Source organism: Tympanuchus pallidicinctus, unplaced genomic scaffold (genome assembly GCF_026119805.1).
Source record: "Tympanuchus pallidicinctus isolate F22 unplaced genomic scaffold, pur_lepc_1.0 scaffold2, whole genome shotgun sequence".
Taxonomy (NCBI): domain Eukaryota; kingdom Metazoa; phylum Chordata; class Aves; order Galliformes; family Phasianidae; genus Tympanuchus; species Tympanuchus pallidicinctus.
The window spans coordinates 28,664,148-28,684,207 of record NW_026294721.1 but is presented as its reverse complement, the minus strand read 5'-3'; the positions used below and the strand labels follow the sequence as shown (position 1 = coordinate 28,684,207).

Here is a 20,060-nt window from a genome sequence, read left to right as displayed (position 1 = left end):
CTTCTAAGCTCAGTTGAAACACAGAAAAACAAGGGAGACAAAAAAAAAAAAAAAAAAAAATCAATATAAAGGCTTTTAGTTCCAAGCACAATGGTGATGTACATAGCTGAGCACCAGACCTGCAAAGCATATGCCAGCATTGTCTGACTGGGGCATTCCCATTCTTAAAATGTTCATGTTGAAATGGAACAGCGTAACAAGAAACATTAAAAAAAAATTAAATGCACTACTTGAAAAACAAATAAGCAAAAAAAAAAAAAAAAAAAAAAGAAAAAAAACCATCTGGGGAAATGTCATCCATATCCCCAGCAAAGTGACTATATCTGAAAGACAGCAAGAATCACAGCTTCAAGAAAGTTTTCAGTAAAATGTAAAGTCTTATTAACCTATCCAGGTTTTCCTGGACCAAGCAGAACGAGCTGTTTCCCAATCAGGAGTGCCCAGAACACACAAAAATCCTTCCATATCATGGAGAGGAGAAGAAAACAATAATCAATTAGAGGTCTTTAGAACCCCTATATACACACACATAACAGTGCAAGAAGTACATGCTCTTCACACCCTTCAGATGGAAAGTTTAATACAAGAATATTCCTGTAAAGCTCAACTGTCTTGCTGTTCTCTCTACTTTGCAGTTAGGTTAGAGAGGCTGGTACTTGCTTTCCATCTCAACTTTTTTGAACTGCAGAATTCTAATGTGTCAAAGACTTGGACATAATGTGTCAAGGACTTGGACACAGGGAGATGCAGAGTGTGCATGTGGATAACACACTGCAAAGCTCCAGCTCCTGGTACATAAATATGTCTTCTTTTTTAGAGTTTGCAGCTCTAAGCAAAGATGTCTAGAGAGCTTCTGGCCAAATCCACTGTTTTCTCTGAAGCTTCTGCAATGATGCAAAGCATACTGAGAGCATGTGAAGAGATTTAAATGACATTATATGCAAATGCTTGGAATAAAGATTTTTAAAGGGAGGCAATTTAATCTACCTGATAGTATCAAATCAATTTCATTTTGGCTTAAGTAGGCAGATATCTTGACTGTTTAAGAAAATACCATACCTTCTTTTACCTTCACTTTAAAACAGGCAAAGATTACATGGGAGGGGGTAACATCAGCTACAGCTGACTGTCACAGCTGTAGAAACAGAACATTTACATTAGCTAAAGGTCTGTTTATTTAATTTAAAGCAAATTAAGGAGGAAACCACCAAATTTGGCAGCAGCCTAGACACCCCACTCTCAACAACAGAAGCGGGCAATGCCATTACTATTCAAATCATCAATTCAGCGTAAAAGTTCAGCATAGCTGAATTCAGTGGGGCAGATAGCTCTGGATTTTCATCCGATAAATAAACTATGACACTGAAATGGAAAAACAGACTGAGAAACTTAGTCTATGTGAAATATTTGTCTTCAAATCTGGTATCTAGAGATGTATCTCACATACTGAGATGCAAGAAAATCTAAACATCTGCAGGCATTCATAAAAAATGAAGTTATTACTCTAAGGAGTGCTGCTCTGGGTAAGATAGGAGGGTAATACATGATACACATTTATACTCATGTATGTACACAAAACATTCACATAAAACCTGCCAGTCTTCTGAACATGATCATCAGACATGCTGGTCACACAACAAAACAGACAAAGCAGTCTGTAAATAGAAGGAACTCTAGGCTTTCCCACTATCAAGTACAGCAACATGATCTTTCACCAAGCTGAGGGGCTTAATCATTGATTTTTAAATACTTCAAAATAACGTTAAGTTCCTTGATGTCTTGTAGCAAAGAGAAAAATACAACGCAAGCCCATCTTCTTTCATCAGAATCCAGCACCTTCAGACAAGTTTCTGATTTCAGCTGTATGGAAAGCTATTGAAACATTGTGGAAGAGATGACAACATTTCATTCACTAGTAAAATGGAGAATTTTGGGCTTATTCTGCAAATAACCTCATCAACTTCAGACACTGGAGCAAGAAATGAGAGAAGATGCATTATGGGGCTTATTAGACATTATTTCAACTAACATTTGACATAAATAGTGGAAACATGCAAGAAGTCTATTTTCAGTGATGCTAGAAAATAACAGGCAAAAAAGTCAAGTAAATGGCTTGGTTAAAAGGGCTGGTAGAGCTAAAAGAATTCACATGAAATTTTGAATTTTGCTTCTTTAGTGATAATCTGTTCTGTTTAATTTGATGATCTCCATGGTGTACCTAGATTAAAAGATTAGCAAGTGGAGATAAGACCTATAAAGAACTGAAAGGTCCCCAGAGTTATTTTACCATTACTTTTCTCAAATTTTGTCAGTAACTTTCTTCAAAATGTGAAAATTAGAAGTGACAGTATTTTTCAAGGCAGATGACATAAGTAAATTTAAGTAAGCTCAGAGACTTGTAATCCAATAATAAATTGTTAGTTACATTTTCACTGAAAGAACTACTCTGTGGAAGCCAACAAATAAGGTAAGTCACAGTCTTATGCACTCTATTGGCTTTGCCATCTTGTTGATGCTTCTCAAATTGATATGTTTTGGAACAATTCCAGAAAAAACAAACCCAACATTTTCTAATGTTTATCTTCAATATACTACCTCATTCAAAAACAGCTGTGCAAACTTAAGAAGGAAATTACCTCTGTACATGATCATGAGATAATATCTAATTACACAGTTCATTTTATTTCAAGCTCTTTCAAGCTCTTCCAAGGAATATTGGACACATTATCTGAATAACTATTCTGAAAAAAAATGTCACTTTATAAGAAAGGCTATTTGGAGAAAACCCAGGTGTTTTAATTATTCTTGCAACATGCAAGCTACATTTTCATAAGAATTTCATAAGCTAAACAAAAATAATTTTAAAAATATGTAGGAAGATCAAAACTGAGTTGTATGTTGACAGGCTCACAGACCATTCACAAAAAAGCAAGGAGAGTATCAAAGTAAGAAATGAAAATATGTAATTATATATAAAATATATATAACAATCAAGACAACCAAGTCTGTATAGACACATGGGCTACAAACATGAAAAACAGAATCACAATTTGCCACATTCAGAAAAGATGACTTGCTCAGAAGATAAATTCACAAATTTCTGCCTCAACTCTAGAACACTACAGAATAAAAGAAATGACGTGTAATGGCTGGAGTTCAAAGAAACTTAGTATTCTATACTCTAGTTAGGGAATATATTTATCAATATATAAAGGGATGGAACTGCATTATTTTAGATGGTCATTTAACAGAAATAGCAGGTCTCCCTCATATCAGGTACTCTAACATTGTGAATATTATATAATATGGGAAGGAATCATATATATGTGAATATTTCATAAAATGTGAATAAATTAAAAACAAACAAAAAAAAAAAAAGGAAAAAAAAAAACAACAAAAAATGTGAGGTGATATGTCCTTAGTGGAAGCAACAATCTAGAGTAAGGAAAATTCTTAAGACTCTTCCTTGCCCAGTTCTACAAATTCAGTGAAGCTGAAAAGTTTCCTTTATACTATGCCCAAATATACTGAACTAAGCATGCTCTACGCAAATGCATCTATCAATGAAAAAAACTAACTGTGCAGTGTCTGAAATTCTTTAAAGGTCTAGGGGCATTCCAAAGCATAATTTTGGAATCATACTAACGAATCATTACTTTTGTAATTACCTTTGTAATGATTCATATCCTCCTTTAAAATATACAAATTTCAGAACTATTATTACTCAAAAGAATTTACAGTGTGTCAGGCAAGAAGACAGTTTAGATCCAGACTGTAGGTGGCTATATAAGTCACTGGTGTCAGAGGAATTAATCTAATTTTTCCAGTCATATCGTGTACTTTATTTGTTGCATCATCTGGATTTTCCTACCGTGGTAGCACCTCAGAGTTTCTGATTACAGAAAGTATAATACTGTCTTAATTTACAGGTGATTATTAGAAAGCTATTGTTAGATAGTTCTTTACTTCCAGCAACATTACAGCATGCTGTAGTTTTTAATTTTTTTGTGTTTTCACAATAAATAATTGGTCACATACAATATTTGTACTTGTCATATGAATATGCAGAACTGCTACCACAGAATAAATGCTTAATTTATAACTTTAACAAATAAATCTTCAGAGTGGGCTTAAGCTTAAATTAAACATATGGTGGAGCTGCCACCCAGTGTTACTATTGAAAATTCCATTTATTTTATTAGAAAACCTTTTTAAGAAAATAGACAAAAAAAATGACATGAGAAAATTTGTTATTTGGAAATCTGTTTGCAAGGCAAGCAAATTTTATGTTTTTGAGCAAAAATAACATTCTGTCTAGTTGTCACAAGCAATACAAAATACAGAAACAGGTAAGACCAATCTTTGTGAAGTCTGAATCTGATTAAGAAAGCTGTCCAAATAAACACGAGTGCAGAAGTTACTATGAAACTTCGAATATAAGCAGATCTTAGAATCAATTCGCTGTTTTGATGGCAGTCTACGACATTATCTATTCACAAGAAGCATGTGCTCAAGTACCCTAATGCCAGTCAGCATTCTGGTAGCAAAGTCCTGTCACTATTGATTGAGAAAAGTAAAAGGGAAAACCAACTATAAAACCTTACTTTTTTTTGTGACAAACAGAATACTCCTGTACAAAACAAACACCAACAATAGACTTCAAATTGTGTATCTACTGGGATAATTAGACATAATTTATTTGCTTTTTTTTTTTTTTGCACTCACATCCCTGCATTTATGCATGACAGATTTAGCAGTATTTTCAGGGCATAGGGTAGATATTGATAATTACAAACAATATTAACAGGATGAAAGTGCAACTTGACTGTATAATTTTTCCTGGATTACAAGGAGTAATTTCAAAAGCAGCACTCACTTTTGAAATGCCAGTATTCTTAAGTGTAAATATAGGATGAACAAAAAGAGCACAAATTCCTTGGAGCATCCAAAATAGTGGGACAAAAGTATGCATGCTAGGCAGACACAAAATGCTGCTGGAAGAGAGTGTTGGCGTACAAGACAAGTACTATGCCATAAAAGCTAGGAGAATTGAGGCAAGTTTCCAGCAATCAACAAAATTTTCATAGCTTAAAAACTTATCAGGCACCATAGAAATTTCAAGTAGTGGGATATGCTGAATAGGAAAGAGAAAAAAAAAAAAAAAAATTGGGAAAAGATCTGGAAGAAAAAAAAAAAAAAAAAAAAAAGGGAGAAGATAATGACAGATTTCTAACAGAAACTGCAAAAATAAACACCCAGTTATTTGCTAAAAACAATGTTTGAAAACCATTCCTGAAAGAAAGAGGAAGAAAATCTGACTGCATTTTGAATCTACTTATTTAACAAAAATTAAGACAAATTTGTATTTCAGAAAGAAAGTTGATTCTGCTGTCTTCTCAGTACTTACCTGTATGCAGAGGAGATGAAAAGCTAGAGTACTCGCCAGAAACCACTACCAGATAGTCTTTAACGCCTTAATGAGGAATAGACAGAATGAGTTTGTCAGTGAAAACTGTGTTCAGATGGCACTCACCAATACAAAAATGCTGTGGGAATCATTTCAGTGAGCATAAATTACAAAAACGTTGAAGCTGTTCTACTTCATACCTCTATCTCGGTGAAGGAAAAACATGAAAACGTTGTTCAGGCACTTATGATACAATGACCCTGACCAGTAATAAACTTTATTTCAAGGAATTTGGTGGTCCAGCAATCCTGTTCTGACTCCATAGCGTTTGAAACATTTAATGAATTTCTCTGTATAAAAGACTTCACTAGAGACCTTGGCTAAAGGCAACATCCACAGTAACAGTAGAATTTTAAAACTTATTCAGCTTCAGAGAAAGACAGAAGTAAACATAGCCTACATCTTTGGCTTTTGGTCTGAAGTTAGCTACAGAAAGAAAAGTTAATGACAATTCTTACATTAAAGTGCTTACTGCTCTTCAGGTTTAAGAGCGTTAACAGTATAGCGGCCTAATTACCCTTGAGGCAAGTGTTGCAGCTAAACAAGAGAAAGGAGACTAGCGCTGACCTTGGTAAGAGGTAATTTGCTAATTGATAACAGTAAACCAGGATTTTGCTCTTAGGAAAAGTATATTCTAAAGACGAGGCACACTCCTCAGGCAGTCCAGTCACAGAAAATGTTATTTTGCCAAAGGACTAAGAATTTGATATTTTACTTGGGTTAGAAAGCCCAAACAAGAGCCAAGATAGTACATTTTTAATTCTCCCTCTTAATTACAAGAATAGAGAGATGCTAAGCAATGTTATGCATAATATATTAAGACAGTTATACAAAATAAAAAAAATACATTTAGATAATCAGAAGCCATACAATATAATAATGAAATAACTGTAACTTAAGGCGAAGACTGATTCTGAAAGTATTTGTGTGAATGTTTAGTACCCCTGGAAATTGGACTCCATCCAGAAGGTCCCTTTCAATCCTTAACTGCAAGTGGGAACTGATTCAGTAACCCAGACTCAGGAAAGGTTGGAAGATTTAATATCCCATAATGGAAAATAACTCCAGTTTCATAAAATAAATTAAAATGATGTGAACCTGAAAGTTAAATAAGTTCTCTTTAGAAGGCAGACACTAGAATTACGTATCCAGAGATGATCTGGAGAAATACTTATTAGTCATTATTTACAGTAAAATTAAGATAGCACATATGAATGCAAAATACACATAAGCTGTTAATAAAAATAGGATTTTTTTTTATTTATACGTAATTAATTCTTCATCCAAAATGAAATAAAAATACAAGTTACCACTTCATTTACATTTATGCAGACATCAATATTCCATAATACATAGCTCCCAAATTTTCAGTAAAATCATCTTTGAAAATAAGTATGTGGATTTGTTACTCAAGAAGTCGGGCGTTCTTCATTTCACAAATGGCTCATACTTGACAGAATTGGCAAACAGAGAGGGAAACTCACACCAAATGTTATCTTTCTTTCAGTATTTCTAAAATGAAGTTGTCCATACTATACCTCTGTTAGGCTATGAATACTCTCTCACGGCTGAGAATGAAAACCCTTCTTTGCTTCCCAACACAGACAAGGAGAGGAACATGTCCTTAAGCATCAGGTAAGACTAAGAAGTTAAAAAAATTCTCATTGCTTAAGCTAAAGAAGAGGTATACATCAAATGAAATCATAGCTACTACCATTGGAAGGAGGGGGAGGTGTTGTTGGAAGAACATCCATGACTTTTCCCTCCCAAAAGCACACAGGACACAGCTAATGAAACTTCATCATGTAACTGTATATCAGTTTTCAAAACTGGTTCTTGTATTCATACCCATTCATTACTTTGGCCAATGGCTACTGCTGTCTCATCTAGATTATGTGATAGCACTTACTGCTGCACTGTAACATGAAACTGATACTCAAATTCAGTAGGAGTGGGCTACTAGCAAAAGCAATGTTACTGATGTCACACATTACCAAGCAACAAGAGATCACCTTTGTCAGTTTAAGGGCTAACTGAGAAGCAGTTGGTTTTCTTAACCTTGCATCTGCGCCTCAGAAAACAAAGTCATTCTGATAACTAGAGTTTCTATTTCGCTCCTATGTTTTTGCTGAAATGGAAGTAGCTCATGTAGAATGGCATATCCATTAAACTAAATGGAAAAGTTACATATCTTGTCCAACTAGAACAAAGTCAATAACTTAATAACTATTCTTCTATAATTAGCATACTGCATGACCTTGTACCTTGCTAGGTCATTTATTAAAAAAAAAAAAAAGTTTGGAATATTTTATTTCTGGTGCAAGGCGTTTCTTCAAGGAAAGTCTGCCTTCTCTTTAAGGGTAATGAATGTTAAAAATAAAAATCTATAGGACATGAAGCTTCGTACATTTATTGGTCATTTATTGCTATAAAACCATTTAGAAACAACAAAAGTCACTAATTAACAAAGCTATAAACAGACTTGCGGTTTACATCTCAGTTTCGGATCTACTTGTAGAATAGGTTAAAGTTTGCAGCTCGTTTACCACATGAATTGAAGGTTTTAAGGCACACATTGGTTTATGTCATATCCATCTTTAAAACTAATGGAGGAAAGAGAATAATAAGAACTATAGTAAGGAAAGAACCCTACTCGTCCTACTCAGCCGTAATGCTGCCTTTGTGACGTCAGAAGATTTTGAAAGAGAGCTTCAAGTAGCAATATTTGTATTATTATGTCAAGCATTTTTAGCTATATGTTAAATATGTTTGTGGGTTTTTTTTTTGTTTTTTTTTTTTAGTTAAGCAAATATTAAGGTTGTGTTCTGTTATCCCGAAGAATTCTTAGTAACACTCACCTTCCTGAAACAGAAATTGGGAATCACTATTCAGGAGTGCAAAGTTAATGTGGAATTTGAGGCAGCTCATCGTTATGAGAAGAAAAACTATCAACAGCAAGGCTGCCAACATTTTTACTCAGGCTGCAGAATTAGACTGTAATGAATAACACTACTACAGCAATTGTTATCATCCTACCAACCTTATTATACAAACAGGCTGGACACTGTCCTATTAGCATTGGAAGCCCACCATCAGTAGCACTACTGTCAACAAACTAGACCTGCTGCTTATGGCTTTGGCTAGAAACACTTGAAATATCAGTAACAGAATAGGAAAGCAACAAATAAAAAAGGAATAATAGAAGCAGATACAAAACGGATAATTAAGAGATTAAAGATGTAAAACCATCTTAATTAAGAAGAAGGAGAACCCTTTCAAAAACAACTAAAAATGGCCAGAAAATAGTATAGTATGTAAGTAAGCACTGGCAGCAGCAAACCAGAAGAAGCACTACTGTGAAAAACTTACGAATGCAGGAACTTGCAGAAGGCATACATGGCTGACTTTGACAGATATTTTAGTGAGAATGGAATATTAATTATTTGAAATATTCATCTCTATCTTTGGTCACTGACAGGATGGTGCCATTTAAGCAGTTTTCTGGAAAACCCTTGATTCAGTAAATTATTCATCAAAACCACTCTGAGAAACAGCTTTATTTAAACTGCATTTTTATACTTCGTTCTGTTCAACAGTTGCCAGGGTTTGGTGTCTCCTCTAGACATTTTCTCCCCTCCCAGTCAGCTTACCATTTTTAATACCTGAAGTTATTCATGTCTGAAATAATGCCATCAGCACCTCAGTTTTCATCAGAACCCTGAATTTGTGCTACAACTTGATCTTCTGTAAGTTATCTCTTGAGTCAAATACTTGTCAGGCTACCCATTTTCTCTCAGGACACAAAAACAAGTCCAAGGATCACCTGAAACAAAACCAATAATTCCATTAGTTTGAGTTCACAACAGGAGTTTCATTTATTAGATTAAATGACGGCATTAGATATGCTATTAAAAATTGTCTTAAAAACTAAGAAAACATCATCAAGAACAATCATTCTGATAAGGCTAGTGAGATCTCCCATCTGATTATCAAAAGCTGGTTCCCAGATTAAATAGAAAATTCATACTCTGCAAAACACACTGAGAGGAACATTCTTCAAGCATGTTCTTACACAGCTCAGAGTATATAATTTTATAGAAGGACAATTTGGAAACCTTCTAAGTTTATTTCTAATAGTTAATACCCCTAATTTTGCAGTGGTCATGCTATTTAACAAATACCAGATTTAAGATAGTATAGTATTAGGTAGCTATGTTCCTTAATTCTTGCATCAAAGACTTCACTGATCTTAACAAATTTTGATTGGGGATTATTCTCCAACACATTCTTTCATGCACTTTCTTTACTGAACTGTTTGGACATAATGTGGATATGGCAGACTTCACATTCAAGTTTCTCCTTTTTCATTTCCATCTCATTTGGAAAAGTAGTTAACATACACTTAACTTTAAGCATGAACAGAATTAAATACATCTTGCTTCTCTAGGACTGTGTGGCCTGACAAATTTCAGATTTCCTCTCCACCTTCTTCAGTAGAATTAAAAGCTACATATCTATTATCAAAACATTTGGGCCAAGGACATGGGAAACCAGGAGAAGGTAGTTACATCTAGTACAGAAGAGAGCTGGGAGAGAAGGGTATGAATGCATCTTTCTGCCCTGATGCATTAAGAGTTGTTTACAAGCTTGGCCACTAGCCCCCTGTTGCTACTGAGACAAGAAACAAAAGAGCCAGAATGAGGCTAGCGGAGCTATTATCTTGCCAGCTGTCACAGAAGTTTTCTGGAGGGATAATCAGGGCACATTTAGACATCAGTACAAAAAATATCCAGAAGTGGCAAACCACTGGACTAATAAAACAGTGTCAAAAGGAAAAGAACAAGAGGGACAACAGCTCTTAAGAGAGCTTTATTCATTGGCCTTAATAGTCCAATCCTACAATCATTGAGTATCCAGCCCCTCCATCACCAAAATTGTAGGTGTGCATTAACTGACATTTTAATGCACTGAGCTTTAAACTAAACTTCATAGTTAAAGACCTACAGCTGCTCCCTCACTTTGTTCTTGATGCATTGTTTTTCTTGATGCGGGTAACAGCAAAGGCATAAGGATACTAGCAGTCACTGACAGGAAAAACTACTAGTATTTCTCTGATCTACCTTCTCCTAAATCCACTTATTTCATATTTCAGGGTGCAACTTCTGCTGAAAGACCCTATTCTAGATTTATGAATGTTAGCAATGGGAAATGAAACATATTAATTTACAGCAAATTTCCTTTTAAGATGAGCAATTCTCATTCTTCTTGAAATGAATTAAAGAAAGCACATCAATTTGAAGTTTAAGCTGCATGGACATACTGTCAAAACGTGGGTATTAGAATCCTTATGCCTTGAATGTTCCCCTCAAAATTTCTTTCAAAGCTGAAAGATCAGACATCATAAACCAAATTCAGTCTTTGTAGACCAGCATTAAACTGCAGCTGTTCCCTTAAGGACTGAATTGGTGTCAGGTGCCTGTCAAGATTAGAAAGCCATCATTAAAAAAAATAGACCAGAACTATGAAACTTATTACAAGTCAAATACATTAAATAAAAGAGAATCCTACCAGTTGCATCATCAGCTTCTTTGTCTAGAAGAGCATCTACTGAAGCCATGCTTGTGACTATGAAGGAGTTTGTAGTATCAGAAACTCCTCGCTTGCTGAGACAAACTTCTTTGAGATACTGACTCCTCTGCTTTGATCAGTGTCTTTTACTAACCTTCTGACTGACAAGAAGGTTATACCACTTGTTGAGAAGTTTTTTTCTAGTCTACTACTTCTCAGTGCATTTTTTTTAAACATACATCCACAGGTTCAATTTGCAGAAATCTTCCAAATATATTTTTATATGCAAAGATGAATCCCCCACCAAATCCACCTTTTTGACAAAGTATTAAATAATCCTCATTTCTGTTAGTCCTTTCTTGCAAAAAAAGAAGAGTGTCTTCCATGAGATATTTTCTTCAGGAGGTATCTTCTGTTCCTCCCTGACCTTTCTCCAGTGGAATTTTCATCCTGAGTCCTTTATTCTCAATAAATGTGCCAGCAAGATTTATTAACATAGGATGTTATAAAGTTCGTAAAGTCAAAAGTTTCTTTATTGTTATAGCTCTGTAAAAAGTTGTATCTGTCTTTATAATTTGCAAGTTAAAAATTAATTGTATATGTAAATTAGATTATATTTTTTTAATGTTATCTCTTCTTGAATAACCTGAATTAGTGTTATTAAAATCAGGACACTCCTTCCTCCTCACAGGGTTCTGTAAAGTGTTGTGTTTAGATTTACTCACCTGAGCAAACACTTATGAATTCAATGCCAAGATTAACAGCAGCATTCACATAAATGAAGTTGCAGGTAACAGATTTTTGCCAGATTAGACAAAAACACATTAGTTTGCACATATTATTGAGGCTTATTATTGTCTTTGCAAAGTGTCAGTTAATCCACGTATTAAGAATCTTTCCTTCGAGGAAAAGGACTTGTAACCTACCTGATCAGGTACTTCAAAGTTACTTTTACTGTTGTTTTTTTTTTTGGTTTTTTTGTTTGTTTGTTTGTTTTGTTTGTTTGGTTTTTCCCCACTCTAACACAGACAAATTTCCCATCATATACCAAATATTTATTTGTTTTCAATAATTGTTTATTTCAGAGCATAGAATAGTATCTAGTTCATATTCCAGTCTAAAATAATTTGTATTCAGAAGAATGCTCTTCTCCTAGCTGGAGGAGAAAACTGTTTCCAGTTTGCTGCAGTTCATGACAGCCACTGTGACAGAAAAGGCAAGAATGAGAGATGCAGTAAGAATGAGCAAGTGAGCATGTGTCAAGATTCAAGAGGGATTATACAAAAACTACGGTAGTGAATATGCACACACAGAAGACCCCATGATTCAGTTATGTTTCCAGAGAACAGGCACCACATTTATTTCAGACTTGTTACCAGAAATGTCTGTTATAAACTCCCCACAAAAGTGGAGAAGTTCATACTTATTAAGGGGGAGTAGAATAACACCTTTTTTTTCCCCCTGAAATAACCCCAGTGACGTGGGTAATTCTACCCTTTCTCTCTTCATCAGAAAATCTCAAGAAACAAAGGTTGTCAAATGCTGACTTGACCTGCTTGAGTCTGATTCTCATCTCATGATGAGTATCACACAATGTAGCCCTATCAGCTTCAGTGAGAGCAGTTTCTGTCAATGAAAGCAAAAAGATACAGCTTTTGGAATGTAGATCAATAGCAACCACGGGGGGGGGGGGAAACTCAGCTTGCCTTCATTCTGATATTGTATTTTAGTGCTCCTGTATTTCAGCTGAATGAAAGAAGAGTACAATCTACTTGAATTACCAGGCTTAGCCATAGAAAGTTGTGTGCCAGCTTCATTCTCACAGCTTGTAGCAAAGCCAGGCATCAAGTTCCCCCTCAGATGAATTTTAAACCACTGGCTACCAAATAACTTGGCAGCCAGTCATGACTAGAAAAAAGTAAAACCAGTATCTCAGTTGTCATGGAGTGAAATCCCGCTTTCATTAACAGCACAGCTCCCTTCATGCACTCCCATATTCTTTCAGTGAAAGATACATGGGGTTTTGAGTGCACAGAGCTGGTACACGTGCGCAGCAGCTGGCCTGACGTGATAAAGCAGAATGAATCTGAGGAAGTTCCTGCCTGTCAGACCAATAATCCACAAACTAAGAGGGATTTAAGAAGTACACATCATAGAATCTATCCTGTCAAAAACTACAGTTTTTTTTTCAGAACATGCTTAAACCTGTTTTCTGTCAGACGTCTCCGATTCCACAAAGACTTGCTATCATAGCAAGTAGGAGGTGACCAAAGAACCTGAAACACGTGTCTGTTTTTCTTCTGAATCCTGCAGCGCCTGTAATTTAACATTCGGCTTGAAGCAACAACCTTACTACTGCAAGCGGACACTTTCTCTAACTCGAAGCAACCCGATCAGAATAGCATGAAGACTAACAGCGAGTGTCAGAGCAGCACCCCAGCACCGTGCTCAGTTTCGTTCTTAGAGGCTTCCATGCCTTCTCCTTCTGCTTGCGAGGTGGGAGCCGCCGACAGCTAAAAATAGCACCGCGATTCGGTGGCTGGCGCTAAAAATAGCTGCAGCAGCCAGGGAGCGAGGCGCGCCGTCCCGGCACCCGGCACCGCTGGGGCTCGGGAGGAGCCCGAGGAAAGCCCGTCTCCATCCTGAGTCTGGGCAAAGTTATTCCCACAGAACAAAGCGGCCCCCGCTCCCCCCCACCCCGGCGACCCTTACCAGCGTTCCGCAGTTTCTTGTTGCGGTACACCGAGAGGATGACCAGCAAGTTACCCAGCAAATCCACTACGATGGTGAAGATCAGGATGGTGGCTAGCGTGGAGGTGACCCAGGGCTGTCGGCGCGGGGAGCCCTCGGCCGGCGGGTCCCGAGGAAGAACGGTGCCGTTCAACTCGCTGCCGTTCGCTCGCATCCCGCCGCCGCTTCCCTGGGCGGGAGAGAGCTGCCCGTGCTCCCTCCTGTCTGTCGGTGCCAGGACGGCGGCCGCCACCCTCCGCCGCAGGGCTGCCCGCCCTAGAACGGCACGGAGCCAGCCATTGTGCTCCGCCTAAGAAGTTTCCCCGAAGCGTGCACGCAGAGCGGCGGGACACTTTTATAGTCTCCCCCGCCCCGCCCGCCGCCACCGCTGCCGCCAGGTGACACCGAGCCGCCCCCGCGCCAACACGTGCGCGGCCGGGGGATTCCAGCTGCCGGGCGGCGGCGGCGGCGCCACAGCGACCTCCCGCGGTCCCATCCGTCCCCGCCGCTCCCCGTTCATTCATCGCGCTGGGCTCCCCCATTCATGCGCACCCCGCTCCCCATTCATTCATCCGGCCCCGCCGCCCATTCAGAGTCGCCTGTTTCATTCAGCGGCGGGGAGAGGGATCGATGGGTTCGCTGTTCGTGCTGTATAGCACTTGGGCTTTTTTTAGTTCTCGTGGTTAACGCATCTCCTAATTAGGTGCGGGCTGAATTCTCCTCCCCTTCTCCCCCATATGTAGATAACGCTGCACTAGCAGAGTAGCGCGAGTGAGGCGAGGTCTCAGAGCTGCTCCCGTTGCTATAAAAAGCTCCTCGCTGCAGGCGGGCCGGGGACGGCACGTGTTCCGCTGCACGGGGACGACGACGCTGCCTGCAGCCCCCGCGCCCCCATCCCCCCCCCCCTTCCCCCTCCCTTCCCCCCCCAACCCGCAGCGCAGGGAGAGCTCGCTTGGGCTGTGATCGCCACTCCCTAAAAGCAACGCAGAGAAAATGGGGAGTCACTTTGTGCTCCTCGTTGAGTGCGCGTTGCAGAAGAAAATGGGCAGACTGTAAACGAGGATTCTGAGGCTTACAGTATTCTGAGCACATCAGGCGGAGAGACTCTCCCACTGAAGGCAGCAGGGGCTGAGAAAGAAACTGGCTCCGCGCCGCGCTTCACAAAGCACAGATGTGCGGGAGAACACCGGGCATTTCCCCCCTCTCCCCCCAGTTCCCCCACCCTCAGCTTTTTACCAGGCTGTGGCGGGAGGGATATCCGAAACCTCGGGGCTCCATAGGGCTCTGCCTCCGCCGCTAGATCAGACCTGCCATAAACCGTTCGGTGGTGGAAATGTTATAGTACAACGGCAGTGGTGATGAATAATTGAAGCCATCGTCAGGAGCATTTAAAAACATTTATTGCGGGTTTTTCACTTACCGACCCTGCTCAGGAGACCTCGATAAAAATAGCACTGTCGGCAACTCGTACCTCCGAGGCTGCAGTGGCAGCACTTCCCCAAGGGCTGCCCCTTCCTGCAGAGCCCTGAGCTCTGCAGCTTCTGCAGAAGGCTGTTTGTTCCCGCGAGGAACGCTGGTTTGCTCGATTTCGACATCCCCTCACCCTTAGTGAACGAAAGACGCAGAGAGATGCACGGGCACCACAGGCAGTCCCTCCGGTTGCTCTCTGCAGAGCAGAGCTCGAAGTAGAGGGAAGATTGTCATAGGTGCCGCGGCACTGCAGCCTCTGGGCTGGGGATTGAGCACACATTGGGCTCCCACCCCTTTACAGATGTTGGTACATTGAAAGAAAACAACTCTGTGTCCTTGTAGGTGCATGAAAATAGGTTATCAAGCTGTGGGAGAAGATTAAAATTACGGAGAGCTGGCAGCAGGGGGCCATCAGATCCAGGTCAGACACGTGGAAACAGACAGCTGCCTAGTCCTCAGCAGACGTCCACGGGTGTTTCACTGGACAAGGAGGGGCAGCCCAGAAAGACATGTGAAGTTTCACAAGGTCAGATATTTTTAATCAGAAGGCAGAGTGGAGATGAGGATCAGCCCAGAGTTTAGATGCAAAGAAAGGGCATCTGCACCGTGAGGGGGCTGCTGACATTTTTCTCACTGCTGGGATGTTCAGTCACATGTTTGCAATTTAGACTCAGAAGGGTTCAGAACCTCCCCTCCTCTTTGGCTTGTGACAAGAGTACACACTGGCCACAAAGTCCACTTTTGCTGGTGAAAGTAGTGCTGAGGGAAGGCTGCACCTCTACAGCTACATGAAAGGAGATTGTAGTGAGGTGGGAATCAGCCTCTTCTCTCAGGTAACAATAGAGCAAGAGATAATATCCTCAAGTTCTTCTAGGGGAGTTTCAGGTTGGATGTTAGGAAGTTTCTTCTCAGGAAGAGTGGTGAGGTACTGGAACAGGCTGCAGTCACCATCCCTAGTGGTTTTCCAGAAACATGTAAATGTGGCACTGAGGATATGGTTTGGTGGGGATGGACTGATAATTGAATTAAATGACCTTCCTGGTCTTTTCCAACCTTAACGATCTCTGAAAAGGGAATTAAGGAGGTCCCACAAGAAAACCCTGCGGAAGCTAAGGATGACAGAAGCACCTACAGGGGAAAATGTATATTTGGAAACTTTGTGTTTCTTTCACAAAAAGAGGTTCCATGAAAATTTCTGGCATAACTAGAAATATTATTCTGGGAATATACTCATAATTGTGGGAAATAAGAAATTTCCTACCAATATGTTCCATCAGACTACATCCTTGTCAGTATTAGCAATCCTTAGCTAGTTAGGAGACAAGTGTGAGTACAAAACCTAGCCAGAGGAAACCACAAGATCAGCAAAAGTGACAGACTGATAGGCGATATCAAAGACAACAAATGTGATGGTTTCATCAGATAACTAAACAGATTAATCAGAGGTCCTTCAGGAAAGATTCAACACCTTTAGTATTGCTCATTAGTCAACTAATTTTTCAAGCAAACACAGTGCTTTTCAAAGAGACAAGTAATTGTTCTGAAATTTTCTCTTGTATTTGGAAAAAATGCAATACATGCAAGGAAGAGAAATACCACTCTGCCTCTATGTACCTGTGTACTTCAGGGACAATGATGTGTGAGAGAGCAATTCTGCCCTCACGAATGGAGCCTGAAATCTTTTCTGAAACTGCCAGTGAAGATATCCAGTGTGATGACATCTATATTGTAGTTAATATTATTCTGGACATGTAAAAAGGGACTTGTTTCACTTAATTTGTGTTTTGAGAAAAATGCTGGAGAGGTGATGGAAGATCATGAGACATTACTGAAGTCAGTGGTGAGCAGTACTGCTAAACTCAGTCTTGCCTGCTTCAAAAATTCAGCTAACATTATCTACATATTGTGCCTGTTCATTCGTCCTATTCAGGGTTGGTTGTGTTCATTTGATCTGCCAGCTTATACATCCTCATGGCAAGATGTATGCATGGGTGACTGCTTATCTAACAGGTAACATCTTGCAGCTTTATTTAGGATTTATGTTCTCTTCCTCCACACATCCCTCTCTTCTTGCAGAGAAATCCAGTTTGTTTGTCCAGCTTTGTTCTGTTCTTCATACTTACCCAGAGAAATCCTCTCCACTTTTGAACCAGTCTCAATGTAATTTCTGCATTCCCTGTAGTTCATTTCATTTCCATTCCTTAAGCCTCAGCCTGGTATGATAAGACAGAGGTATTTATTGACATGTGATCTCTGCTTCTTGAGAGGATGCTGATTCATGGTAGTTACTACTATCTTCTGTAAAAAAAGAAACCTCTAACATCTGTACAGAAAAGATGAAGATAAATGATAAAACAAATAAATGGAAAACAAAACAAAAAGTCCTGCTAATTAATCCAATGATAAACATCACTCAGTACACACAGTTGCTAAGGGGATACCATTTTAATGTATTGGCTTAGAAGTGTGACATCAGTAATTCATGTTTTAAAAATATTTCTGGTTCCTTTGAAACTGTTTTGCATTCTAAAACAAACAAAAGATAATTTGCAAAGTAAAAGTGCCCTACAAAGACAGCGTGTATGGTAATGAAAGACAGTAATCTGAAAATCTGGAAGGTACGCATTAAGTCTGTACTCAGAAAAATGTTAAAGACAGTTCACATGGGTGTAATTATTTGCACAGTGTTTCCAGACTAAGATCCTGTAAAAGGTTCTATTTAATATAAGAATTTATAGTATTTATAGCTCAATCTGTGATACAAAACTTAATAATCTGATGAAATAGCATGATTTGTTTTACTGCCAGGGAATAACATCAGAGCTATTGAAACTAAGTTGTACAGAAACTTAAGGAATTACTTGTTTAGGGGATAAGTGTTACCAAATTGTTAATTGATATTTTATTAGTTGTCTTTAGCCTCCACAGAACATACTGAACCTTTTGAACCTGAAAACAAGATGTGAGATTTTCTCAAATTTAGGAGTTTCACTCTGCTCATGCTGTTACTTTGCTGCATAATATTATGATAGAAAAGAAACATTCAGTATAAGCTTATAAAATCTTTATGCAATTCACAGCACTTTTTTTTTTTTTTTTAATCCCTCTTGATTGTTCAGGGTATGTAAATAATAAGTACGGTGTCATAAACTGGGATTCTAATGTTTACACTACAGTACTTGTTACCAGACTCATTACATTTTTCTTTCTATAACTTTTATTGCCATAACTTTCTTGCCATTACTTGTAGCTGTAGAGAAAAAAAAATTGCTTAACTTCATTTTCTTTGTAACATCACCATTTTTCAAAGCTTTTCACTCCATATTTTATTGAATTTGAAAAAATACCTTTTCCAGCTTTTCCACTTTTGTTCTTCATGCTTACTCACAGAAATCGTCTCCTCTTTTGAATCAATCTCAATGTAATTTCTGCATTCCCAGTAGCTCATTTCAGTTTCAGTCCTGAAGCTTCAGCCTAGGATTATAAGACATCTTTTTTTCTTTCTAGAAAGAGATATATGCTTATTTTTTTGAGGTTATTATAGTCATAAAGAAAAGATGACACACCCAGAAAGCCACTCTCACTTGTACACTCCAATAAACAACTGGAAGCAGACCCAAGACAACTTACTGAAGTGAGTGAAGCAGAAATCATCCTGTTTTCTCAAGGTTTTTAGTGCCCAAAGGATCAAGTTTTGCACTGATTTGCATTCAGCATCCTACTGGATCTTTTTAGATTTTGTTGGAGCGAATAATGAACAAAGCAGCAAGCTTCTTAACTCTGAAGTTCCAGTTCCAGGCTGATTGTGTTCCTTCTGAAGCCACTGATTTCAGAAGGACAATGGGCAAATTGTGCCACAAATAGTAGATAGAGAACAATAGCTTATCTGCATTTTGTAATGTGAAAATTCCAGGTCTTTGTCACTTTCACAAACCAAGGAAGTGGAAACAATGCCAGTGGGAAGTTAACATCATTAAGAATGGCAATGTGGGAATTCTAGAAATAATTAAACCAAAACCCAAATCTGGCAATTAATGTCTGCATTTTGTTTAATGCTTGGCATTTTTCTTCAAATCTAGTATTCTTCCAGGATTGAGCATTTGCTTGATTAATTGTGACTTGACTGATTTAGCTAAGTAGTAGTAAGCCCATTTTGTGTGGCGGCACTTTTTAAAATTAATCTTTGCTAATTTTTGCTTATTTGGCATTCTATTATATGTAGTTACCAGTTTTTACCAATAGCAATTACTACAAATGAATAGTAATTAGTTTTCAGTTATTGTTTTTAATTATGATATTTTCAAATACTTTCAGTTTCTTGAAGAAGAGAGGAAACTTGGTTTTATGCCATTTTAAGAAAGAATGACAGCAGATCAAATGAAGTGTGAATAATACACAACCAGCATGTAAATTATGCAGGATTACAGTAGATTCTGGCTACTCATCATGTCACTGAGGAGAATAAGCAGCCGTATGGGAAGGACTGAGAGAAAATTAGTTCAAGGAAAAGATGCAAACTTAGGGCTATCTAAATATAAAAAGAAAAACAATGCTAAAATTAGATTTTATTTTTTTGTAATATCTGAAGAAAGAGAAAAGGATAAATGGAGAACATTTTGCCCTGTTGCAAGAGATTGAATGGAAATTATTTTAGAAGTAGAAGTCCTCTTGACAAGTAGTCCCTTGTCATTGATTGTGGAGTCACAGAAGTAGTCTTGAATAAAAACAACTCAGTGAAAATAATTCCATCAAAGTTGTGGTTGTTTTCATGGAAATAATTGTGCATAAAGCTCATAATTTTATAACGGAAAGTTCTTTTCTTCAT

The 20,060-nt window shown here is 38.3% G+C and overlaps 1 protein-coding gene across 1 annotated transcript in view; it reads right to left on the bottom strand.

Moving 5' to 3' along the window:
* MTNR1A (melatonin receptor 1A) overlaps positions 1–14,126 on the bottom strand; it is a 48,076-nt gene extending 33,950 nt beyond the window's left edge. The window contains exon 1 of the mRNA XM_052682957.1: positions 13,748–14,126. Coding sequence (XP_052538917.1) covers positions 13,748–13,940 — 193 coding nt within the window. The 5' untranslated portion in view covers positions 13,941–14,126. The remainder of the gene's footprint in view (positions 1–13,747) is intronic.
* Positions 14,127–20,060: the final 5,934 nt, after the last annotated feature.